This window comes from Heterodontus francisci, chromosome 37 (genome assembly GCF_036365525.1).
Source record: "Heterodontus francisci isolate sHetFra1 chromosome 37, sHetFra1.hap1, whole genome shotgun sequence".
In the NCBI taxonomy this organism is placed as follows: domain Eukaryota; kingdom Metazoa; phylum Chordata; class Chondrichthyes; order Heterodontiformes; family Heterodontidae; genus Heterodontus; species Heterodontus francisci.
In genome coordinates, this window is record NC_090407.1 from 29,042,630 (window position 1) to 29,069,677 (window position 27,048).

At 43.1% G+C, this 27,048-nt stretch overlaps 1 protein-coding gene across 2 annotated transcripts in view; it reads right to left on the minus strand.

Annotated features, from left to right (window-relative positions):
• Positions 1 to 27,048, minus strand: part of igsf21a (immunoglobin superfamily, member 21a) — a 275,559-nt gene that overhangs the window by 243,658 nt on the left and 4,853 nt on the right. For both annotated transcript variants that reach the window (XM_068017449.1, XM_068017448.1), the window contains exon 3: positions 17,440 to 17,609. In XM_068017449.1, coding sequence (XP_067873550.1) covers positions 17,440 to 17,503 — 64 coding nt within the window. In that variant the 5' untranslated portion in view covers positions 17,504 to 17,609. The remainder of the gene's footprint in view (positions 1 to 17,439; positions 17,610 to 27,048) is intronic.

Genomic DNA, 27,048 nt, shown 5'->3' on the forward strand with positions numbered 1-27,048 from the left:
GTTTATTGGATCTTGCAGCGCACACATTGGCTGCTGTATTCCCTATATTACAACAGTGACTGCACTTCAAAAGTACTTCATTGGCTGTAAAACACTTTGGGACATCCCAAGATCATGACAGGTGCTATTTAAATGCGAGTTCTTTCTTTAAATCAACCTAATGTAAACTGAGAAAACTCAAGTGAGTCACAGTCAGAGTTAGTAGAAGTAGTGCATTACTGCTTCTTGACTCAGGGGTGTTAATGAAGCCAGGAGAAGCAATGCTCATCTTGATCTGCCATTTGTTAATGACCTAGATAATGTTCAAGAGATGGAAGCTATGGCACCCTTGGGGGACAGCGACCACAGAATGATAAAGTTTAACATGGTCTGGGAATCAGAAGTACCTAAAAGACTAAGAACCAGGTACATAACTTTAAATTTGCAGCAGCTACCAAATTGGGCAAGGCTATGAAATCAGTAGAGACAGCTCAGATTTAAAAGTGAATTGGATAAAAGTTGCAAGTGGCTAAATAATGGAAGGTGGAGTTTAATGCAGGCAAGCGTAAAGAACAAAGGTCAGAAAATACACAACGTGCATACTCCATTAATGTTGTTGAAATAGATAAGGATAAAGCTGACAGAGATCTAGAAGTCTTAGTATACTTAATGTTAAACACATCCGACCAATGCAGAACAATAATCAACTAAGCCAATAGAACGTTGAACTACGTTACCAAAACAGCAGAATACGAGTCAGAGGAGAAAATGATCAAACTGTACATAATGATCTGGTCAGGCTGCTCTTTGCATATTGCATCCAGTTCTCAATGCCAAGAAAGGAGAGACACATTCACGATACAACCTACTCAGACTTTCAAAAGGAGGTCAAAAAAGTATCGCATAGTAGATTCATGACTTTGCTCTGACCACATGGAGTCAGGGTAGAAGTCGCAGAATGGATAGCAATCTGGCTACAGAACAGGAAACAACGAGTAGGAGTCAAGGGTTGCACGTACTGGCAAAAGGAGGGAAGCGGCGTTTCACAAGGATCAGTTACATTAACGACTGGACTCTGAAATTGGAAGGACAATTTCAAAATCTGTGTATGACATCAAATTGGGGTTGTAGTTAACAAAGAAAAATGCAACAAAATACAAAAAGACATGAATAAACTTTCAGATTGGCATGTAATTGGCAAATGAATTTTAATATAGTTAAGTGTGAGGGGGTGCATTTTGATAGGAAGAATAAAGGGGCCACATACTGCTTGGATAGAAGAGTCTAAATGGGGTCGAGGAGCAAAGGATTACAGGGTACACATAGGTGTATAGAGGAAAACTGATTTCCTTTACACTTTTTGGAATATCAACTTAGTACTGTTTTGAACTCTTTTGTAATGTATTTTTTTTACAGATTTATATGAATAAGGTATATTTTGGGGAAAAAAAGGTGGTTTTTGAGGTGGCTGCGGTGGGCAAGAGACAGTTGCCCACCTCCTTCTGGAATGTGTCTTTCCAAAGCAGGTGTGGAAAGAGATGCAGTGGTTTTTGTTGAAGTTCAACCCAAGCAGCTCTGTAACACAGGAGTCTGTGCTCAACACTGTTCCCAGGGACACACACTGAGATAAACATCAATTGCTGCTGGAGGACCATCAATTCGGTGAAAGACACTTTTTGGTCTGCCGGAAACTTGCTGGTCTTCCAGCGAAAAGAGTTGTCCATGACTGAGTGTTGCAGACTGGCACATTCCAAGGTCCAGGACTACGTGCTGAGGGACGCACTAAAGCTTGGGGCAGCCACTGCAAAGGCTCAGTGGGGAAAGACCACTGTGTAAGGTCCTCCTACCAAAGTGAACTGCGGGGATGGACCCATGGGAAACCCCTCGGGCTTTATACATGGGTTTGCTGTAAAATGTACACGGCATGGAAAATGGAATGGAAGGGTTGTGACGCAACTCACCCCTGTATCGAAGAAAACTGATTTTCTTTGCACTTTTTGGAATGTCAACTTGGTGCTGTTTTGAACTGTTTTGTAATGCATTTTTACAGATTTTTATGAAGTATATTTTTGGGAAAAAAAATCTAAGGGTACACATAGATGCAGAGAAAATGCTTCCATTTGTGTGGGGAAATTGAAAACTCAAGGTCACAAATGTAAAATAATCATTCATAAATGCAATAGAGAATTCAGGAGAACTCCCTTTACCAAAAGAGTAAGCAGAGATGGAATATGTTGCCACAAGGAATAGTTGAGACAAATAGCATAAATGCATTTAGGGGGAAGCTAGGTAAGCACATGGGGGAGAAAGGCTTAGGATGATAGACTGATAATGGGGGATGGGAGGAGGCTTCTGTAACACAAATGCCAGCATAGACCAGTTAGGCTGAACGGCCTGTTACTGTGCTGTAGACTCACTGTTAACTGAGTATGTACTGGATACATTCCAGAGAAGAGCTTCAGACTCAGTCTCAGGGGTCTGAGCTGAGGGCAAATTGAAGAAACTTGGGCTTTTGAGCACAATTGAAAGTTGACCCTAAAAAGAGGTATACAAGATGTTAAGGATATGGAAGAGACTGTCCGAGCATATTATTTTAAATGAACCTATCACAATAGAATTAGGGAACATGGGTTAAAACTAATCTTTTAGGAATGAAACCAAAAGATCCTTCTTCACACAAGAATAATTTTCGTGTGGAATAAACTTCCAGATAGAATGGTGGAAGCCAAAATCCTGAAATTATTTATGAAACACTTGGATGCTTCAGTATGATGCTGAATGCAAGAATTAAGATGGGCTGAATGGCCGCTCTCATCTGTAATTATCTTGTAAAGTGGCTAATCCTGGATCCTTCCCGTATACCCTTAATTCATATTTACTTTTTCACTAAGATTCACAAATCACAGTAAATATATCTCAGTACAATGACATTAAGTTTTCAGACTCTGGTGCCTCTTTTTATTGTCCCTATTGTGTATTTTTTTAAAACTTAATTACTTAAACAATATAACTGGCATAACAATATGCATCCAGATTAATCTAATAACTTGCAATTTCATTGTGCTTCTAATGTAGAAAAATATCCCAAGGCACTTCACAGAGGAATAAGGAATGCAAAGCCAAAGGAAAGCTTGAACAAAGAAGTAATTTTTATGGAGGGTTTGAAGGAAGAGAGGGAGGCAGTGATGTGCAGGGATTTACGGAGGGAATTATAGAGCATAGCACCTGGGTTACTGAAGGCACAACCACCAATAGTGGGGTGAAGGGACGGGGCATGCAAAAGAGCCCAGAGTCAGAGGAACTGAGCTTGAAGAGAGTTCTAACACTGGGGATAGACAGGACAGGACCATTGAGGGATTTCAAAGATAGGATAAATTTGAGGCAATGGGGAGCAATCTTGGCCAGCGAGGATATAATATTGGGCAAGCATGACTTTGTGCAGGTTAGGATATGGACACATGAATTTTGGATCATCTTAAGTTTACTTAGGGTGGAGAATGGGAGGCCAGCCAGGAAACCATTGGAGTAATTGAGGTTAGAGGTGACAAAGATATGAATCAGAATTTCAGCAGCAGATGGGCTGAAGCAGGGATAGAGGCAGGCAATGTTACAAAGGTGGAAGCAGATAGCTTAGGGTCCAATAGGTCAATGAAGTTGTAAGTGGTTCTGATTCAGCCTGAGACAGTGACTAGGAAGGGAATAGAGTTTGTCGCAAGGGTCGAAGATGATAACTTTGGTCTTCTCAATATTTAGTTGGTGGAAATTGAGAGTCCGAAAAGAAGACTGATAGCTCAGAGCAATCAGAAAGGTGGTGGAGAGGTCGTGCTGGGTGTCATCGGCATACATATAGAAGCTTGTGAATGTAGTCAACAAAAGACAGCATATGTGAGGAAAACAGGTGAAGGATAGATTCTTGGAGGACTCCAGAGGTAACAGTGTGGGGCCAGGAAGAGAAACCATTGCTGAAAATGCCCTCGTTACTGTCAGATAGATAAGTGAACCAAGTAAGAGCAGTTTATTGAGCTGGATAAGATTAGATTAGATTAGATTAGAGATACAGCACTGAAACAGGCCCTTCGGCCCACCAAGTCTGTGCCGACCATCAACCACCCATTTATACTAATCCTACACTAATCCCATATTCCTACCAAACATCCCCACCTGTCCCTATATTTCCCTACCACCTACCTATACTAGTGACAATTTATAATGGTCAATTTACCTACCAACCTGCAAATCTTTTGGCTTGTGGGAGGAAACCGGAGCACCCGGAGAAAACCCACGCAGACACAGGGAGAACTTGCAAACTCCACACAGGCAGTACCCAGAATCGAACCTGGGTCCCTGGAGCTGTGAGGCTGCAGTGCTAACCACTGCGCCACTGTGCCGCCCTTAGGCGCCCTTAGGGGTGTCGGAAGAGGATGCTATTCTTGGCTGCACCAAAGGCTGTAGTGAGGTTGTGTAGAAAGAATATATGATGGTCACAGTCATGGAAAATGTCATTGGTAATACTGGATAGGGTCATTCCATACTGTTGGAGAGATGGAAAACTGACCGAAGGGATTTCAAAACAGGGAGTAATGAGAGAAAAGAGCATAGATCTGGGAGGTGACAACACGTTCAAGGATTTTGAAAACAATAGGGAGGTTGATGATGGAATTGTAATTTGCAAGGATACATATAGATATATAGATATAGTATCTTACATCTGTACATATTTCCTGTCAACTTATGTCCTGTTATAAATTGCTACATCCACGATTTATAATGGAAACTGCGTACGTAAAGTTGTCACTGCAATTAAGGCACAGTTTACATAGGCAGTTTTCATTATACATTGCAGACACGGGAATTTATAATGGAAAAATCTGGCTTGACAAAAGATGCTTAATATATTTACATTAATATAAATGTTAATCGGTTAAAGCATTATTTTCTTTCATCTCAATTTAAAGTGGGAGTGGGTCATTTTCTTGGGAAGTGGAAAAGCCTTGGCAGTTAGTCCTGTCACATGTGATGGAATTTCAATGGCCCAGTGATGGTTTCCAGTGCAATTTAGACAGGCTAATGTTGAGTTAGCTGGTTTCAGCCAGAACAGTGGCATAAGCAGTGTGACTGGACACAGTTGGGTAGATAGTATAAAGTGGGTGCTAGCCAATTGGCAGTTCGTTTTACATCTCTCCCGATTATTGTTTCAAATGAAATTTACCTCAGTGGCCCTTGGTTAGGGAGAAGAAAAATTAACCAGTGTTCCTACTCCTGATCACTGCCCGGTGAACCTGCTTCAAAGCGCCTGTGTGCGGACATCACTGGAAAACAGGATCAGGCTTGGCTATGATGCTCTTCCCTACCCCACCATGACCCAGCACTGTCTCCACACACAAGAAGCAAAGGCTCTTGAACAAGGGAGTGGAGGGTTCCTGGCATCTCCTTGCCACAGCCAAAAGAAGGGGAGAGAATTGAGAGCAGCAGAAGGAATATACAATATAACATATCTAATAAAAGAGTGTCCTAATGCTGAGAAATCTGACAAAGGTACTGGGTCCAAAATGGAGGAATATGCCAATGTTGATGAGTATTAGGGAGAAGATGCGATACATCATCAGGATGTAGCGATTAAGTGATGCCAAGCTTGGGTTTGAAAAGATTGTGGGAAAAGGGAGAAAGGAAGGAGGTATGGAGTTTCACCCTTTTGGAAAAGGGATGAGTTAGCGTAGGAGATGGTAAAATCATTCTGGATTTCAACCCAGTGTGGATACAGGAAGGAGGACGAGCAGATAGGCTGGAATATCTGGATTGTGTGCGTTTCACAACGTCAAGGTACAACAGCATAATATCCTGAAACCAGAAATCAATCAGGAAGCTTGTTTATATTAAACTAAATTAAAATAATACAATGCGATCACACCAGACAAGTGCACTACAGCAGAATGGCAGTTAATTAATGAGGCCATGGTCTAATTAGTACTGACTCAGATACACTTCTAATTACTGGCATCAAGGAAGAAAATTCCATCCATTGTTTGTTGAATTTTTTTTTAAGTGATTATGGACCAAATTATATTAAAAATATTAGCAATATCATAGAAAATAATGGTGATTGATGTGAGCTGTTTAATATTTATGAATTATCACCTTCGCCTGAACTAGAAATTTGGATGGGAGTCAGGTTATTATTTAAGTGTTAACTGTGGAGAAAATAATTAACTATTAAGAGATCAGAGGTCTGCTAATGGACAGATGTTATTCAGAGAGCTTGTGGTTCCTTCTACTGGGTACATTATGTGTGATATTACCTTCAGTGTTTTATATATGAATATACTTCCGTTTGAATTCTGTTATGTGTTTTGGCACAGATTGAATATTTATTAGCATTGCCGTTCCTGCCAATATTTGTTTAGGAGCAAATTTTCCTAACCTTTGCCCCCATAAAATGCCCATTCCCCAGGTATAAAGTCAGGAAAATGGGGGCAGAAGCCTCGTGAGATGGGTCACCACCCTATTTACATTGGATTTCCAGAGCTCCCTGGGGAACGCAGCTGGGCTTGTCAAGGGGTGGGTCTTTCCCATGTCAATAACCCAGACCAGGAAACAGCAGTGATCCTGGGCCTAGCAGATGCATCACACTTTGGGCATGCTGCTCCAATCAAAAAGCGTGGGCATGGGGTGTGGGGTGGGGGGGGGGGTGGTGGAGTGGTGGGGTGGGGGGGTGAAGAGGATCATGAAAATGAGCCCTTTTTTCCCTCCCTTCCTTCCTTTCTTTAACATGCTGACTCATTCTAGGTATGACTCTAAAGATAACAGCAAGCCATCCAGGTACTCCATCCAAGTAGCCATGTACAAAGCTGGACACTGAGTGCCAGTAAATTCAACCATAGGAAGCCCTACAACTTAACCTGATTCGGTCATCGCCCATTGGCTGTACCCCAGTCCTTTCCAACTCCAGTTACTAGAGAGCAATTAGGGGAGGGTACAAGCAATGTAAAATGCTGGATGGGCGGAGTGGAAGTCAGTCCTTCTGTTTGCCTGTAAGCAAAATTGCAGATGCTAAAATATCAGTCCTAAGAGGGTCCAAGTCCATCGGTACCTGGCTGACAATTCCCCTATCTAGATCAGGTCAAGCCACATCTAGGCACTCACTGCCACCTGGTGAACATTTTGGCAGATGAGGCATAACTATACCAAGTCAGCATGTTGCTATGGCAATGGGCCCTTTGCACAAGTGCAATGCATTTCATTTTCTTGTCCAAAGCTATGTCACCATTTTATTTTATGGATTCGTAAAAAGCAGTTCATGTTTGACTAATCTAATTGAATTTTTTGGATGAAGTAACAGAGAAGGTTGATGAAGGGAATGCGGTGGATCTTGTCTATGTGGATTTTAAGAAAGCATTTGATAAAGTACCACATAAGAGGCTGGGTTAACAAAATTGAGGCACATGGAATAGGAAGGTCATCGTCCAACTGGATAAAAAATTGGCTTAAGGACTGAAACAGCAAGTCGTGTTAAATGGTTGTTTTTGAGACTGGAGGATGGTAGACAGTGGTGTTCCAAGGGTCAGCGCTAGGACCACTGCATTTTTTGATATAGATATATATATATATATATATATATATATATATATATATAATATATATATGACTTGGATCTTGGAATACAGAGTAGAATCTCAAAATTTGCAGATGACACCAAACTTGGAGCTGTGGCAAACAGTGAGGATGATACAAACTGCCTGCAACAGGACATAGTTAGGTTAGCAGAATGGGCAGAGAGGTGGCAGATGGAATTTTATACTGACAAACGTGATGTGATGCATTTTGACAGAAGGAATAAGGAGAGGTAAAATAGACTTAGTGGCACAATTCTAAAGAGTGTGCAGGAACAGTGGGACCTGGCGTGTAAGTGCATCCATCTTTGAAGGTGGCAAGACATATTGAGAGAGTGGTTAGTAAAGCAAATGGGATCTTGGACTTCATAAATAGAGACATTGAGTACAAAAGCAGGAAAGTTATGCTGAACTTTTATAAAGCTCTGTTTAGGCCCCTACTGGAGTATTGCATCCAGTTCTGGTTACCACACTTCAGGAAGGATGTCAGAGTCCTAGAGAGGATGCAGAAGAGATTTACCAGAATGATTCCAGGGACGGGGGATTTTAGTTACCAGGTCAGGTTGGAAAAGCTGGGATTGTTCTCCTTGGAGCAGAGGAGATTGAGGGGAGATTTGATAGAGGTGTACAAGATTATGACCAGCTTATATAAGGTAGACAAGGAAAAACTGTTCCCGTTAACTGATGGTACAAGGAGTAGGGGACACCGATTGAAAGTTTTGGGCAAGAGATGCAGTGGGATGTACTATAAACAGCAAGGTTAAAGAAAGGGAACCAGTAAACACATGGGAGGAGAGGACGCCAATAAACACCTGGCAAAGTCAGCTCCTTTACTTGACCTCATTCTTCCTGATAAGCACATTATAAGCCTTTGTCCCTTCCTCTAATCTCATAGTCCAGGTCCCTCTCCAAGCTCCATTCTTCTTGTGGAATCCTGCAGCACAATGTGCAGCACGACCCTGTCCTGCTCACTGGGGCTGCAGCTCCATCCCGCAGTGCAATTCTAGGTGAGGTAGTGCCTCTCTTACCTAAAGAGCCACCTCTGCTGCCACCCAGGCCACGAGCAGCTAAGCACAGGTCAAGAATCAACGCTGGGTAGTTCATGTGGTTCAGTATCAACATAATCAACAGAGGGCACTTTCACTGAAATGAAAGAAAAAAATAGAAAGGCTTGGAGGGTCTTCATTTATGTGTATACCAGTGGGCATGAGTGTTGTTAGCACTGATTCTATTTGCATCTTCAACTGTCTGTGGACAAAGGGATGAACCCCAACCTAAAATGGGCTCCATCAATCTGTCAGCTTTCATTCCACGCACTCGCCATCCCTTATGGTTCTTCAAATTAGATTATCCAATTAGTATTCATTTTACAAGGAAATCCTGTTCATTGGGAAATGAGCTAAAGCTGTACAGAACTATTTAATTTTTAAAATGCCAGCTCTTCACATTTTATTGTTGAATTTTATAAAACAGAATTATATAAAAGGATACAATTCCTACAGGCAAAGAACCAAGACACTCTATTTTTTATTTGTGAGAGCGATCCTCAAAGCCATTGATTGGGTTCGGGGCCTTTGATAAAAAGTTAACGAGTAGCACTTGCCTAGAGAATAAATGTAAAACTCTTGACATTAGTAGTGCATTCTCTGTAATAGGCACAGGAGCAGGGTTGTGATACTGGCTATATCTTTTGTTGCACCGAAGGATAAATTCAGAAGGCAACCAACCCATCTTGGAGAGGTTCAAATGTGGCATTGCAGCCTTGCTGAAGTAGACAACAAATGAATTGTGCATGTTAATAACTGCTATGGGCACTGTGGTGTAGTGACTATGTTACGGCACTAATAATCCATAGCACATGAGTACAAATCCCACCAGGGCAGTTTGGGAATTAGTTCATTCTTTAAAATTTTTTTATTTATTTAGAGATACAGCACTGAAACAGGCCCTTCGGCCCACCGAGTCTGTGCTGACCAACAACCACCCATTTATACTAACCCTACAGTAATCCCATATTCCCTACCACCTACCTACACTAGGGGCAATTTACAACAGCCAATTTATCTATCACCTGCAAGTCTTTGGTAGTGGGAGGAAACCAGAGCACCCGGAGGAAACCCACACGGTCACTGGGAGAACTTGCAAACTCCACACAGGCAGTACCCAGAATCGAACCCGGGTCCCTGCAGCTGTGAGGCTGCAGTGCTAACCACTGCGCTGCCCATTTATTGGAAATAAAAAAGCTGCAATGGCCATGCCTGTTGTAAGAACCAGACTAGTTCAATAATGTACATACATAAGAACATACGAACTAGGAGCAAGAGTAGGCTATTTGGCCCCTCTTGCCTGCTCCGCCATTCTATAAGATCATGGCTGATCTGTTTGTGGACTCAACTCCACTTTCCTGCCTAGCCCCCGATACCCTTTGACTCCCTCATTTGTCAAGAATCTGTCTACCTCTGCCTTAAAAGGATTCAATGAAACTGCCTCCACCACTCTCCGGGGAAGAGAGTGCCACAGACTCACGACCTTCTGAGAGAAAAAATTTCTCCTCATCTCTGCCTTAAATGGGAGACCCCTTATTTTTAAACTGTGCCCCTTAGTTTTAGTCTCTCCCACTAGGGGAAACATCCTTTCAACATCACCCATCATGTCCCCTCAGGATCTTAAATGTTCCAATATGATCACCTCTCATCCTGGATACATACGGATACAACGGATACAGACCCAACCTGTCCAACCTTTCCTCATGAGATAACCCCTTGTCCCAGGAATCCTTTAGGGAAGGAAACCTGCAGCAAGAAAGTCATTTGGTTGCATCAAACAGCATTGAGGACATCACACGAACTGCAGTAGTTCAAGATGAAAGCCCAGTATCACTTTCTCAGGGAAAGTATGAAATTGTCCCCTTTGGCAGGAAGAATAAAAAAGAAGCATATTATCGAAATGGTGAGAGATTGCAGAGCTCTGAGATGCAGAGGGATCTGGGTGTCCTAGTGCATGAATCACAAAAGGTTAGTATGCTGGTACAGCACGTAATTAGGAAAGCTAATAGAATGTTATCGTTGATCGTGAGGGGAATTGAATACAAAAGTAGGGAGGTTATGCTTCAGCTATACAGGGCATTGGTGAGACCACATCTGGAGTACTGTGTACAGCACTGGTCTCCTTATTTAAGGAAGGATGTAAATGCTTTGGAGGCAGTACAGAGAAGGTTTACTAGACTAATACATGGAATGGGTGGCCTGTCTTACGAGGAAAGATTGGACAGGCTAGGCTTGTATCCACTGGAACTTAGAAGAGTAAGAGGCGACTTGATTGAAACATATAAGATCCTGAGGGGTCTTGACAGAGTGGATGTGGAAAGGATGTTTCCTCTTGAGGGAGAATCTAGAACTGTTTAAAAATAAGGGGTTGCCCATTTAAGACAGAGATGAGGAGAATTTTTTTTCCCTCAGAGGGTTGTGAGTCTTTGGAATTCTCTTCCCCAAAAGGTGGTGGAAGCAGAATCTTTGAATATTATTAACGCAGAGGTAGATAGATTCTTGATAAGCAAGGGAGTGGAAGGTTAATGGGGGTAGGTGGAAATGTGGTGTAATCAGTTCAGCCATGAACTTATTGAACGGCGGAGCAGGGTCGAGAGGTCGAGTGGCCTACACCTGCTCCTAATTGGTATGTTCGTATGTAATAGGGATGGGCTATAAATGTCAACCTTGCCAGAGAAAAGAATTTAAAAAATCTTCCTGCAGTGTTCCCTTTCCTTTTCCTTGCAGTGCAGAGTGGTTTAGAGTCGTAATGGCACAGAAGGAGTCCATTCGGCCCATCAAATCCATGTTCGGTTTGTGTTTTTAATTGATTCAGGTGCCCTTTATTCAATTCATTTCACTTTATGATTCTTAATATCCAGCAAAGTTTTTTTTTAAAGTTGTTGCTGGGGTTTAGAAAGAGACCCAATTCCTTGGAGCAATGCTCTACATTTTCACATTTGACAGTGTACTACAGCGAGTCCTTGTAGGGCCTGTTGGAGACAGGTCCATGCCTCTTATGGCCTTCCTGAGAACCAAGGGAAAGTTGAGCGCTGGACTCTGGAGACGGAAGGAATGTACCACACCTGTCACCAACAGCAGACGATCATTATAGAAACAGCTACATAGAGAGGACCTGACTCCTCTGCTTTGTAATGGGCTGCATTTGAACCCAGGCTCTAGAGATGACAGACTGTGCTTTCTATCAGAATGCACCACTCCATCTTCCCTCAAAGACAGGTGATTTTCATCTTCTCCATCTGGCTTGGATTTGAGCTCAAAGCTCAGCATTGAACAGCCAGCATTTAAAGTCCGCTGTGCTGCTCGGTCTATCAAAGGCAGATTTTATCAGCTCAGCCTAGTTTGGATTTCAATCCAGCTGTCAGAAATGAAAGGAGCGTGCGATAATATCCTGCACCAGTCCATGCCTGTCGCAGAAAGGAGATTCGTCTGGGCACCATTTCAAATCCAAGCACCTTGAGTAGAAAGATAATGTTTTACTTCTAATACAGAGTGCCTCTCAATCCTGGTCAGAAATAGCCTTATTGTCCTCTCCATCTGATTCTGAACTCCAGTCCCAGGGATGAACGATGATGTCCCAGCAGAGTGTTATCACACAGCAACAGGAGATTTTTATCCACTTTTGGCTCAATGGGGCAAACACCTCAGATGAAAGAACTACAGTGCCACCTAGCCATCCCCTTCCCCCAACCAATCAGAGCTTCATCTACATAGGAAGGGTTTAAAGAGAGTTCACGGAGACTAAAAGACAATGTTGTGACACACAGCCAAACCACCTACACTAACCTTTTGTCAGAAAAATCAGGTAAATGAATTTCTATCAAGCATTATTGAATATTAACAAGTAAAATGTGTTCAATATTTGGAATCAAAAGAACATACTTGTCCTTAAACAAGCCATTTAGTGAAACAGACTGGAATTCATACAGAGAATTATGAAGTCTCTCAAACATTCGCATCACCGCAATTGCTTTGAAGTGCAGTGACTGGTGTTTTCCGAGCGATTAGGGCAGCCAATTTGTGCACAGTGAGATTCCACACAAATAGCAATGAGGTGAATGATCAGTTAATCTGATTTTTGTGCAGTTGATTGAGGGAGTAATGCTGGCCAGGGCATTGGGAGAACTATTTGCCCTTCTTCAAATATGCCGTGGGATCTTTAACAGAAAAAATACAGTCAGATGGAACCTCGGTTTAGCTCCTCTAAAGAACGGCACCTCTGACAATGAAGCATACCCTCAATTTAACACTGGTGTGAACCGAGATCATCTTTCCAAATCCTGAAGTGAGGCCTTCAATGATAGCATGATTTCTCTGAACAACAGATGATTCCTTTCACAGGGGGTCAGGGGGTTCCTGAGGTTTTGTCAACATTTGCAAGTGCACCACTCAGAAGACTGTGAAAACCGCTGGAATAGAAGAAACTTTACTCTGGAACTAACTCATACTGACACTTACTCCAACAGAATCCTGCTTTAATTCAGACAGGAATCTGGTGCAACAGCTCAAAAAAAACCAAAAGTCCCGAACCCGGATACACGAGGTTGTCATTAAAACTGAAATTTCTTGCTGGGCCTTGGAAGGGGCTCTTTACAAGGGCAGGGATGTGGTTGGATTAGGGATGGAGACCTCATGGGTGGAGTTGGGGGGAAGGGAGTTGGAGATGGGTGCTGAGGGAAGGACTCTCTACACGGGGATATCCCACTTTCCCGGGCCCAGACTACCACACTCGGAGTAGCAGGCAGATGCCAGAGTTCCAGCAGCTAATGGGATGGGCAGGCGCCAGTGGTATGGGTGCCCATGATAATATGCGTCATCTCGTTAACCCCACCTACTGTGGCAGAGTAAACCCCGGAGAGCGGCAGTTGACATGATTGAGGGATAACTGCCAGGATCGTATCCTGCATTTTTATGGGGCCTTGATGTTTGAAGTGTTTCATTCTCAATTATAAGACCCTTTGCCACATTACAGCACAAAGTCATAGAATGCCATCATAAGAACCCACAGCTCTTCTTTCACAGCAAATAAAATTGCACGAAATACAGCAAACCTTTAAACTTGATAATCCAGAGCTCCTGCAGTTGGTGAGTACACAGCCTGGCATAATGCTGAGCCATACAGACCAGCATATCACCCAGTTTGATCCCCTGGTCTGTCCTGAGTTAGGGTATCTCAGCTCAGGAAGCAGTGACCACAGCATTCTTGGACTAAGGGAGAGAAAACAAAAAACAGCCACAATTCCTGCTTCGTTTGCTCTCCAGTGCCTGCTGCTGGAAGATACATGTGAATTTTGGGTGAGGACACGATTGGGGTTTCCAAGGTTGAGTTGTCAAATCACCTGTCACCACTCACTGCCTGGACTCACCCAAGACGAAATGGCCATTTGGGTAAGGTGCTGGAGGCTGCAATAGCCTAGTCCCCATTAACAGTTAGTGGCATTAGGAGTGAATGGGAGAAAAGTGTGCAGGAGAAGGATTCCATTGCATTCTATTTCATTGGTTTCAAGTTAAAAGATAGTTTTATCAACAACAAAATTCACAACTTTGGCCATTTGTTGCAATGAGGCATAAATATCACATGGGTTTTGCTCCCACTCTTTCTGTTCTGACTGGCATGCTGCACTGACTTTCGCTGCATGGCCTTTCACTCACGCTTTTTGAAAATTCTCCAGCCCCTGAACGCAAAGAGGAAATCCAGGCACCAGATCAGTGGCTGCATTCCACCACTTTAGAAACATCCTTCCCTGAGGTATAGAATCAGGAAAGGTGGGTAGGGTCTCTTACCAAGCTCACCGATGTAACCTGAAGATGGCACATTTGGCAGCATCGCTCCTGGCTACTACCCAGCAGAAAGATCTCACCATGGTGCCAACAGCTGGGAAGTGACAGTTAATTTAAACTGTTCCTGGCCAAGATTTCCCTCCCCCTTTTTATTTTAAATTTGTATCCCTTTCCCTCCTCACCGACCTGGCCTGGCACGTTCTGTAGCTAAGTGGGTGGCACAGTTTGCTCCAAAACCTCTTGTAACTGGATGCAGTGAAGTATTGGGTTTGACTATTCCCTCTCCAACACAGTTGTGAGCAGAGCAGATCCTGAACTCAAGACCCATTCGGTAACACTGGGGTTTAGTATGTTAACAGTGTTACCTTCAATCTCAGCCCTGGTTTCTAAATAGCCCTCGATCTGTTTAATTTAATTCATCCAGTTTTTAATATCCCTGCAGCAAAACTGTATTGGAGATGCCCTCTTCCCTGGTGTTCTGTGGGATAGGAGGAAGGGCTGTAATTCCATATACCTGGAAGTTTGCCAATGAGGATGCGATGTCCACTTTCCTACTTTCAAAACCAAATATCCTTGGTCACGAGACAATTCCTACACCAGATATCAAACACAACTGTACAGCTCAAAGCTACAGAGTCCCATTACCAATGGGCATGTGTGGTTTCAAATTTATAATTACACTTTTCATCCTTGCATCGGAGACCAGCCAGGTCATTCTTTTTAAAAAGAAATATACAGCAACAGACCTGTCAATTATCCTGAATTCAGTCCTGTAAAATTAGTTCTGTCATATAAGGTAATCATGTTGCTGGTAGTTTTACAGGCTGGGGTTTAACCCATGCCCAGTGTATAGAAGGAAATAATTTATCAAAAAGCAAGCTATTTAAAGGGGAGGGAATGTGTAAGGCAGATTACTCTTAGTTTAAAGTATTCCCTCGTTATCTAGCTCAATATCTACGTCAAAGATATCATAAAAATGCTACTGTTTTTAAGCTGTTGAATTTTGCTTGCCAAACGACAGTCTGCCGTTTCCCATTTCTTTCCCTCAAGTGGCTTCACTAAAAAGGTAGTGTCATCTACGTCACAGAATGGTTACAGTTATTTTAATAGGGGATGTAACTAAACTTTGTTCTAGAAGACAATCAGGCGATAGCTGCTTCCATTACAGCCAGCTAGTCATCCCATGCACTTTAGCACATGGTGCTCTTTGGCTGTAAGAGGTTGTAAGTGGGGTTTGAACAGTTTCTACTGGGTGCAAATCCAATACAGGAAAATGACTTTTAAGTTGGCCATCAGCTATTAGTCACAGCACAGGGATGCCTGGTGTAGGAGATGGCAATGTGTCACTGGGGCAGTAGAGGGTGCTCTTTTGAGCTGGGAGTGAAGGAGCCTTGATGAAGCAGAGTAAGACGGCTTTGTGCCGAACTTATAATAAATCAGAAAGAAAATAAAGACTTGCGTTTCATGACCGCAAGATGCCCCAAATTGCATCACAGCCAATAAAGTACTTTTGAAGTGTGGCCACTGTTCGAAGGTGGGGAGAGACAGCAGGTAATCTGCACAGCAAGATCTCACAAACAGCAATGAGGTAAATGATCAGATAATCTGTTTACTTAGTGATGTTTGAGAAACTGGGTGGCCTCCTCTGCTCTTATTCACAATAGTGCTATGGAATCTTTTATGCCAGCCTGAGAGGGCAGACAAGGCGGTTGTTTTAACACCTCAGCTGTAAGACATCACCTCGAGCAAAGCAGCACTCCAACAGTACAGACACCTAAGTGTCAGACCAAATTACGCACCCATGTTCTCTGGAGTGGGACGAACCCACAAATTTCTGACTAAGACGTGAGCATGCTACCACTGAGCCACGGCTTACAGCATATCTACGGTATACATACCAACGCTGAGGCAACCATGGTGACTGGAGTTTGCACACACTAAACCACAGGGTAGGAGGAAGCAGTTCAGTCTCCAGGTAGCAAACTCCCCATCTCCACCAGGCTGCCAGGGATGAGGTGCTTAATAGAGGCCTGGTGTTGAAGGTTGAAAATCCAAGATTGATTTAATCCCAGGGTTGCTTTTTTGCACTTCCTGGACACTAGGTTATGACTGGATGATCAGCAAAATGGCCAGGCTGAAGGCCCATTTCCAGAAATTAACCTGGAATGACCACATATATGGATAAATGGGAGGGGCATCAGAGTGAGGGGAAAGGGACAGAACTGATGACAAAAGAATTGGGGGCACACCTCCTTGTCATCTCCCCCAGTGGGTGCATCCACGACCTTCATGTTGAAAAGTTGACCCCAGGAATGGGCAGTTGCACAGAGAAGTGGATAAAGAGATGGGGACTTCCAGTTCATGCCATTCCCCAGTCAAATCTCATTCCCTAGGAACCGACTGAGCAAAATAAAAAGTTGGTGGACAATATAATAGAATATAACCAAAGGGTAACCAGTGGAGCAGCAGAATGACCATCGAGGGTTTGGTGTCAGTGATACCCCCTCGGGGCTTCTCTTGTTGAGAAATTCCTGACTAGTCAAATGTCCCACAATGAAATGATCCAACATAGGAGGGGGAAAACTCTCAATTTCCCAGTGATTTACTGTGACCACAGCTTCTTAAAAACCATGCTGTTTCATTTCCATCTCAATCCCTTTAAGATGAGACAGGAGTTTTATTTTTTTTTAAATTCTGAGGGCTAAAAATGCATTAAGTGAGACGCTCTTATATAATAAAATAATTTACAGTTAGAACATGTCAGGTTCTCATTAAAACAATTGGAATCCATCATGCACGGATAATACAAATTACATGGAAGCTAAATACCGTGTAAGAGGCTTGGACCGAACAATAAATTGATGGGAGTTGGTTAAACACAAATTGGGAATAGTACATCTATAAATATCTTGATAATAAATGCATGCTTTCTTTCAACAGAGTGGTGGAAATAGACTTTTTCTCCAACAATCTTCCACCCCCCCCCCCCCAAAAAAAAACTAAGAATTTTTATCAGTTCGACTTACCGAGAGTAAAGTCTACCAGATATAGGAGGAGGAAGGGACGCTGGAAAAGACTCTTCTTGCCCATTTTGGATCAGTTTTAAACTCGGGGCTCAGAAGGCGCTGGGTATAAAGCTCCATCCAGTACACAGCACCGGGAGATCGTCATCCTCCACCACAGCAACGCCAGCTCACTTAAAGCACACAAAAAAAATCACATTGCTTCAAAATTCAAGCCCTCTTAGACAAGTTGATGGACTTTGAGAGATTTTTTTGCAAGCAGAAAATTAATAATCTTGTTCAATTATGCTGATATTTAGCTGGGATCTCCCGAGGTGAGAATTCTGCTCCATTCGACACAGGGACTACTGACTCGGTTATATTGTATAAAGACCTTTCTCACTCAGCCCTTCCCTCCACTGTGTCGATTTTTTTTTTAACACAGTTGGGAATGTGTTTAAAATCCTAGCTGCATCCAGCCCTGCCCGCCCAGAAAACGGTTCACTATTTCTGGCTTTTAAGCCGATTTAACAATACTGGAGATTTCTCTCTCTCTCTAACACACGCATACACTGTCTTCCCTCAGGAAGATTAACTCTTACCCCTCCACTTCTGGGAACACAATGTTACTTCCTCAGTCCCGTTATCATCACTCAACCCGGTGAGAACTCGTAAACTTTCAACATGCTCTGATTATCACTGCACCTATTAAATGCTATCAATTTATCTGATAGTGCATTGAAATTTATATTTACCCCAATCCCCTACAGGTTTAAAGAGGGTTTGGATAAAATGGGATGGCATCTCGTTTTAGATTTTTGTGAAATTTCAAAAAGAAAATGGATTAACCGGTTGCATTGTTTATTTTCCTTCTGCCTTTCTTGAAGGCAGTCACTCATGCCAGGAGACAGCTGCCCCCTTCTCCGAATAGCTTTCCAAGTGTTTATATTTGAGTGTTGGCAGGCTATTTGACTGTAGGTGGCATCACATCTGAGCCCAATCTTTTTTGTAGCAGTTCAAGTGGGGGGGGAGGGGAGTGGGGGGAGGGGGTGTGGCGGGGGCGCTGACTGAATTTCTTCTCCCTAGCTCAGGCCTGATTGCACGATTAGGTTCCACACTGGGCAGCTAGAACCACTGACTGGCTAATATTGTGAGGTAACTATTCCCATTCTTAGGATACCAACAGAGATGATTTCTTCCTTGCTCGTGCTGCTGGTGTTGGGTCCCAGTGTGCGGCTGACTGCACCCAAAAGGAAGCATGCCGGCAGATCCATGTCTACAGGAGTCGCCACCACTAGCATGAGTGATTCCCAATGAGTTTACTTTTGGATTGCAACCTGTTACGTGAGATTTAAAAAAAAAACAGAAAGTGCTGGAAATACTCAGCATCTGTGGAGAGAGAAGCAGAGTTAATGTTTCAGGTCTGTGATCTTTCATCAGAACTAGCAAAGGTTAGAAAAGAATTTGGTTTTAAGCAAGTGATGGGGAGGTGGGGAGGTAATGGTTGGTGGGGAACAGAAGGAAAGGGAAGGTGTCTGATAGGACAGAGGGCAGGAGAGATTAAATAACAAAGCTATCCTGGGACAAAGGCAGAGAGTGCGTTAATGCTTATGGTGAAAGACAAAGCATTGGTTCAGAGAGGCTGTTAATGGTAGGGTAATGAGCAGCTCTGACTACATGAAAAAACAGGCACATGGTTAAAAAATTAAATTAAATTAAAATCGAAAAATATAAAAAAAAGGCCAGTTATGCTCTGAAATTGTTGAACTCAATGTTCAGTCTGCAAGGCTGTAGAGTGCCTAATTGAAAGATCAGGCACTGCTCCTCAAGCTTGCGTTGATGTTACGGTGAGACTCTGGCATCGAATATCAGAGTGACAGCCAGAGATTGTCACTTTAGTGGGAACAAAGGGCAATAATAAATTTGAATGGGTGCCTATAATAGAAGTTTTGCCACATTCAGACTTCACACCTTATCCTAATACGGTGCAACCTCGCACATGCACAGTGTGCGTCTAACTGCATCAGTAGGCTACAGACTTGTGACCTGCCTGGATTATAACGGGTTACAATATTGGAGAGTGAAGAAAGTAGTTGAGATTGTTGCTCCTTACTTCCATTTCATATGACAGCTAATGCAGAGGAGGGAGTGAAATCATGATAACTGTTTCTCCTCACAGAGCTGCTGCTCTTCAATGTGTGAATCCAACCCGAACAACTGGGAGCTGGGAATTAATGTTGTGGGTGGACAACAAAAACAGAAAATGCTGGGAATACTCAGCAGGTCAGGCAGCATCTGTGGAGAGACCTTGTGGGTGGAGAGCTCTTTCGAAATTATTACTAAATGATATTAAAAAAATGTCAGGAAAACAGATTTGTGTTGGGGAAAAAATAGGCTTGAATTAAAATATGACATACCCTATTCAGTAAGGGCACACTCAAGCACAGTGAGAGTTAGCTGAATTGAGCTCGGAAGCAGTTGTCTCAGTGCCAGTTGGCCTCAGCACCCCTGGGCTGGGGAACAGAGAGAGAGAAAAAAAAACAGCCAGATTTTTTGATTGCTGTCTGGGGACTTCAACTGGAAAATACAGGTGAGAACAGGATCAAGCTCAGCTGTGATGCCTCCACAGTCAAATAGTCTGTCAGCACTCACTGTCTAGGATCACACACAAGTTATTTACATGGGGTAATGGTGCCGGTAAAACGACCCCCAGGATAGGAGGCAGTACCTTCAGAAGAGGAAAGGAAAAAGTAACACTGTAGAAACACAAACACAAAAATTTTTTAAAATCACATTTAATATCGTGATCTTGCTTCTTTAAGTGACCAATGCGCTCTCAAGGATTCTCCTCAATCTGTTTAATTTTCAGGCAGATGTAAATAACCAGAGAAAGCTTCTAAACTTCAAAACTTTGAGAAACATCAGTCTGAAGTGACAGCTGAAATTACTCAATCTGAGCCAGTTTCAGTCCATAGGTCACATTCCCGTCCCTCCAGCAGGATCAGAAAACCAGCACCCCATTTGTACAAATATGCCTAAAGGGACGTTGTGACACTCTGCTCCCAGTGCAGAGTGTCAGTTGACAGGAGCACAGGTTAAGAACATAACAAATAGGAGCAGGAGTCGATCATGTGTCACCTCGAGTCTGCTCTGCCATTCAATACAATTATGGCTGATCTTCTGCCTCAACTCCACTCTCCTGACCACTCCCCACATCCTCTGATTCCCTGAGAGATCTGTTAGAGATTCTGACTCAGGGGGCCTGATCCGCAGGACATTAGGAGCAGAAACTCAAAAGCCCTGTGTATCAGGCCCACCTACCTCTCCAACCTGCATTCCCGATGAGTGAAACTCCTCACAGGAGGCTAAATCCCACAAAGCAGGGAGCAGCCAGCCCTCAGCACACAGTCCCCAGCCAACCAGCACTAGCCAGTCAACAGCCAGGACCCAGAACGGCAGAACAAGGTGGGGAATGAAGGTGTGAAGGTGACACGGAGGAATAGCTGCCACAATAAGGAATCACCAAATGGGGAGAGAATCAGGAGCAGGAGCGACAACAACATCAACGTGCATTTATATTGCACCTTTCATGTAAAAAAACATCTTAAGGCACTTCACGGAGACGTCATGGGGCAAATATGGATGCCAAACCAAAGAAGGAACTATTAGGAAGGCTGACCTGATGCTTGGTCAAAGAGATGGGTTTCAGGGAGAGTCTTAAAAGAAGAGAGGCCTTTAGGGAGGAAATTCTAGATCATGGGGCCTCGGTGGCTGAAGCTACTGCTGCCAGTCTGTGGAAGCAGTTATAGTTTTGTGATTCAGCCTTCTTCTAGGTGATCCCAAGAATAATCCAGAGAGGATGCTCTTTTGCCTTTGCCGCTGTCCCTGTGGGAAGGTGTCTTGTTCTATTCAGTATCTCTGCAGTACAGCAGGACAGTAGGATCAAGAGTTGGAACTTGGTGTTTGAGAAATTGCAGTTTTGAACCTCTGTAATAACATTAATAGACAAAATTAAAGTTTTAATACTGAGAAACCTAGTTTTTTTTGGCCATTCAGGTATTTGAAATACCTGGAACTTCTTCACCATGTTCAATAATCTCAAAGTCAAGCAACCGAGTAATCTGCACTCACCTACAGGGATTTTTTTTGCACATTGAGGAGGCAGGCCCTCTTGGAAATTGTTGAAAGGAGCAGCTTGGCAGACTCACGACATAGAGATCTCCAAATGTGCAGAGGGGTATTGTTGACGTTAAATGGATAAAAATATGCTGTCTAACAGAGTTGTTACCTGCTGATTGACCAAGTCGAACCACCCTACCCATTGGGGCAACGGCTTCCAGCATCATCTGGAGCCAAGTGCGAGAAGATCGTGCACTGATCTGGAGGAGTGACATATCACATGAAATGTTTGGAGTTTAGCAGAAATGTGAAAAGCTCATGAAGTATGGTATTGTTGATTAAATAGGAAGAGTGAAAGAAGATTGTGATGGAGGTCGGAGGCATGATGTGAGAGGAAAAATGATGACCATCTTTATCTAGAGAGTGGTTAGAATGTGGAACTTGCTACCACGGAGTAGTTGAAGTGAACAATATAGATGCTTCAAGGAGAATCTAGATAAACACAGAAGGGAGAAAGGAATGTTGAATTACAAAGAATTTACAGCAATTAAACAGGATATTCATCCCAACTGATCAATGCTGGTGTTTATGCTCCCACAAGCCTCTTCACACCCTACTTCATCTAATCCTATTAGCATATCCTTCTATTCCTTTCTCCTATGTTCTATCTAGGAATGTGAGAGAGATGCATGAAAGGCGATATTCAAGTCTTGAATTGAGCTTTGCAGCAACTTAGGTGTTGTTGAGGGGAAAGTAAGTGTTTGGCGCTGGAGAAAGCCACACTCTTGGAGGAGCTTTAGCTATGCGGAGGATGTGGGAGTTCCACTTGTGATTAGAGGAAATACTGAGGCCAAATTGGAGCTCGCCCATGCTGCACCACCTCCTACCCCAACATCATGAATCATGGAGAACCGTGGACCTGTCAGCCTGACATCTGTGGTGTGAAGAGTATTGAACTTTAACATAAAGAAAGCCATCCAAGACTAACTAGCAAGATTGAAGGTAATAAATCCAACCTATTACAGGCTTATGAAAGGCAACTTGTGCCTAAGAAATATATTGCAATTCTTTAAGGATGTAACACTGTTAACAGATGGAGGGAATGTGGTAAACTCAAATTTTAACTTTCCAAAAGCATCAGATAAGGTCATTGACAACTTGGCTCACCTCTGGGTCTGCTCATTTGCAAAATTAGCCCTGTCATACAAGGGGTTTCAATTTAGGAGTATTTAGATCTGGAATAGACTGCCATTTGGTTCAGTAGCCTGAATATAGAAAAAAATGTGCACTTTCTTGATTTAACAGGTACCAGAGGGAAGTGGGCATTTTATCTGGCTACTGAAAGATGAAGGCTGCTGATTTGAGTAATGGGGCAAGTGAAATGGTCTGTAGGTTCTTTCCTCCTGTCCACATTCTTAGCATCTTACAATTTTCCAAGATTTTCCTGTTGACTCCATACTTTTTGTTTCCTTTATTCTCCAATAGACCAGCATATGTGAGAACCAAGCCAATGGAGAGTAAGAAGTGAAATGGACCTGCATTTCTATAGCACCTTTCACAACCTTAGGATGTCCGAGTGTTTTATAGCCAATGAAGTAAATCTGAAGTCACTGTTGTAATGCAGGAATGAAAACAAATTGCTGGAGAACTATAACAAATACAGTAATGAAATATTACAACAACTGGAAATGGTGTATCAAAAAAGTAAGTCCAGCATCACCTTGATAATATGCGTTGACTGTTACCTCATTGCAATGAGTTATTGATTTGCACCATTGTGTAACTGCCAGTGAGACATCAGCAAACATTGACCCCAGGAGCACAGCAGCTGTTGAATCCTGCCAAACCATTCTCTCTCAACCAAAACAGAATAAAACCATCCCTTGCACACTTGTTCTCTCTATTACTCTCTCTCAAACAAATATTGGTGGAAAAAGTGTAAATGGGCAGTAATCGCAGTGAGGTGTTGAAACAATAGTTATACTGTGTTTACAATGGCTTATTATGGTTGATGATGTTGTTTAAATCCTTCAATGCCATTACTGGCTACTAATCGCCCCCAAGTTATCTATTATTCTCTGTCTAACTTCCTTTGATTTTCTCTCTCTTTCTCCTTCCTTCCTTGCTCTTTGCCATCTATCTTTCTTTCATTTTTGTTGCTTTTCTGACTCTCTTCCTCCGCCTCACATTCTGAGCAATCTCTTACACTCTTAACTGGAAGTAAGAAGATAAAGCCCATTGAAGTGAACTAATGCCCCCTCCCATCTCCACCACCTGCATCCACACACCCACCCCCCCTCCACCCCATCTCCTTAAGAGAAGTTCGATGTGCCACAGAAAATAGTTTGGGCAATAGATGCATTAAGAATCAGAATTTATCAGTATTCCATGCACAGCAAAGGTGCTACACACAGAATATTCAATCTTATTTAAATATTGAAAGCAAATCTTTCTATAAAGGCCTGTTCTCACCCATGGGATAGGACAGTGGCACAAAAACAATGTTTATGCAGTGATTCTGGACTGTTTGAAATAAGTTGAGTTGGACATTTTCGCTGTGTTTATAATGTTGCTCTCAACTGACACAAAGGGAAGGCCAGAAAGGGTGAAAAATCACAGGAGAAGTGAGCGGAGAGGGGTTAAAGTTTCCTTAAAGGGAAGGGAAGTCTTGAGGGAAAGGGCTTTAGTGTTCAAGAATAAAAAGAAAATCCACTGATATCTTTGGGTAAGTTTTTATTAGCTGCACTTGCTGCTGCAGAGCTTTGGATGCCATGGGGACATGTTGGGAATACAAGTGCATGGCACAGCAAGGTCCCACAAGTAGCAATGAGATGAATAGCTAGTGAGACTGTTTTTTGATGATTTGGAGATTTTTTTTGAACATGGTGATGGATTGCCGTGTGTGTCAGACTCCTAACTGATCAAAAATAAAAATTCAAAGCTCTCCTTTTTATATCGTCTAGATAAGCCCTGGAGAAAAAAAATCCACTAGCTTCCTTCTGCTAAAACCAGCTTCTTTCCATTACCGATGATCGCTGATACCATCCTCACTTATCACAGACAGCTGCCTAATGGTGCTAACCATTTGTCATCACACAAAAGAGTTCTTTGATATTTTTAATACAGACCGTCAATTTTTTTCCAGACCTGAAGGATCACATATTAGCTCGCCTTCCTGGCTTGCTCTGTGTGGTGATGCCATTGACAGGAATGGAGAGTGATTCTGAAGTCACCTGATACTGGGGAACCTATACCAAGATGCCATTTTGCTAGTGGGCTTTGTGCAGGCGGGTGCTTAAAGACTGCGGGTAGCACGCAGACCAGCGAGATGATGATGTGAATCAGTGTCAGAAGAAGTGTGCAATTTCACCATCTGCAACTTGTGGATCAGAGAGAAGTGGGATGAGGGAGAAGCAAGGAAGATTTGATTTGCAGATGCCCTCATCATCAATCCTTCCGGAGCCACCAATGCCCACGGCTTCAGAGATATCGCATCTCATGATGTCTAGCACTATCTCCTCTGTGGGGTAAAATGTGCAGGTGTGCTTATCCCCCTCCAGTTATTTCCTGATGCCTTCTGTTATGTGCCACCTAATCCTTCAAGAAAGAGGGAAGTGTGTCGGTGAGTGTTCTTTATTATGTTTGGGTGATGCTGCTTTCATGGTTGAATAGCTGCCAGTGTGTGCAAGCTATAAGTTGTGGGTGTAAGGCTTACAACAATGAATTGAAGGGTTGTGCACTGATTGATAGAGATTGTTGGTGGCTGGGTGATGGGGGTGTAGTGAATTGAGTAGTAGATGAGGCTATTGGTGCAGTTAGTGGGACATGCCATTTGAAGATTGAACTTACCTTGCCAGCTCGTGTCAGATCATTAAATTTCTTTCTGCACTGAATTCATGTTCTTGGAGCTATACTCTTGGCATTGACTTCCGCCGCTACTTCTTCCCACTGCCTCCTGAGCATAGTCTGTATGGGTTCCTGCACCCCCCCCCCGCCCCCCCCCCCCGCAGATACAGAATGTCTTTCCTTCTCTACATGTCTTGTACCAAGGCCTCCAGTGCATTATCAGAAAGCCTTGGTGCACACTTTCTCGTGGGATGAGACATACTGACAAAAAAATTCAAAATCAATTAACTTCCAGACACCATTTCCATCAGCCACAATGCACCTCTCCTTTAAGAGGTGCAGGATACCTTTAAGTAACTTTAGCAATTCACAATATTGAGCCCCCTGCTGATCTGTACAGCCAGCGAACAACACAGGTAGTGCTAGCTGCATGTGCAATTATAGAAATCAGCAGGCAGCATGAATTTAATGTTCTGCCTGCAGCACAATTAATGGGCATGAGTTAACTGTGCAACACAATTGTGTCCCTTTTCAGCTCTTACTCAAGTTACCCCCACCCCCTACAGTCTCTGACCTGCCAATAGCCATGGCATTTGTCTTGCTGGTGCAGTTATGTTTCTGGTCAATAGTGACTCCCCGGATGTTGATGGTGCGAACTTCAGCAATAGTAATACCATCAAATGTCAAGGGGGGGGCGGTTAGCCTATCTCTGGTTGGAGATGGTTATCGCCTGGCACGTGTGACGTGAATGTTATTTGCTGCATCATCCAAAGCCTGGTAATCGTCCAGGTCTTGTTGCATGCGAGTTTGATCAGCTTCACTATCTAAGGAATTGTGGAAGGAGCAGAAACATTGTGCAATGATCAAACAACACCCCTACTTCTTACCTTGTCATGGAAGGAAGGTCATTGATGAAGCAGCTGAAGACGACTGATGTCCTGAGCTCAGATGATTGGCCTCCAACAACCACAACCATCTTCAATTGTACCAGGTGTGACTCTGTCCAGAGTAGAGAGTTTTCCCCTGATCCTCACTGAATTCTGTTTTTCTAGAGCTGCTTGATGCCACGTTTGACCAAATGCTGCCTTGATGTCAAGAGCTGTCGCTCTCACCTCACCATTTCAGCTCTTGTATCCATGTTTGGACCAAGGCTGTAATGAGGTCTGGAGATGAGTGGTCCTGGAGGAATCCAAACTGGAGCATCGATGAGTACATTAATTGTCCACCATTATTTATGACTGGATGTACCAGCTCTATAGAGCTTTCACCTGATCTGTTAGTTGTGAGATCACATAACTCTGTCTATACTATGTCGATGCCACTGTTCAGCATGCATGTAGTTCTGTCTGGTAGCTTCACCAGGTTGACACCTCATTTTTAGTTATACCTGGTGCTGCTCCCGGCATCCTCCTACACTCCTCATTGAACCAGGGTTGGTCATTCGGCTTATATACTGGGCCATTAGATTACAATTTTGCTGCTGCTGATGGCCCACAGCATCTTGTGGATGCACTCATTTAAGCTGCTAGATCTGTTCTTAATCTACCCCACTGCACCGTGGTAGTGCAAGAGCAAATAGAGGGCATGAAAGAATATTGGCAAGCAAAATCAAGGTGAACCCAAAGATGTTTTTTCAATACATTAAGAGTAAGAGGATAATTCAGGAGA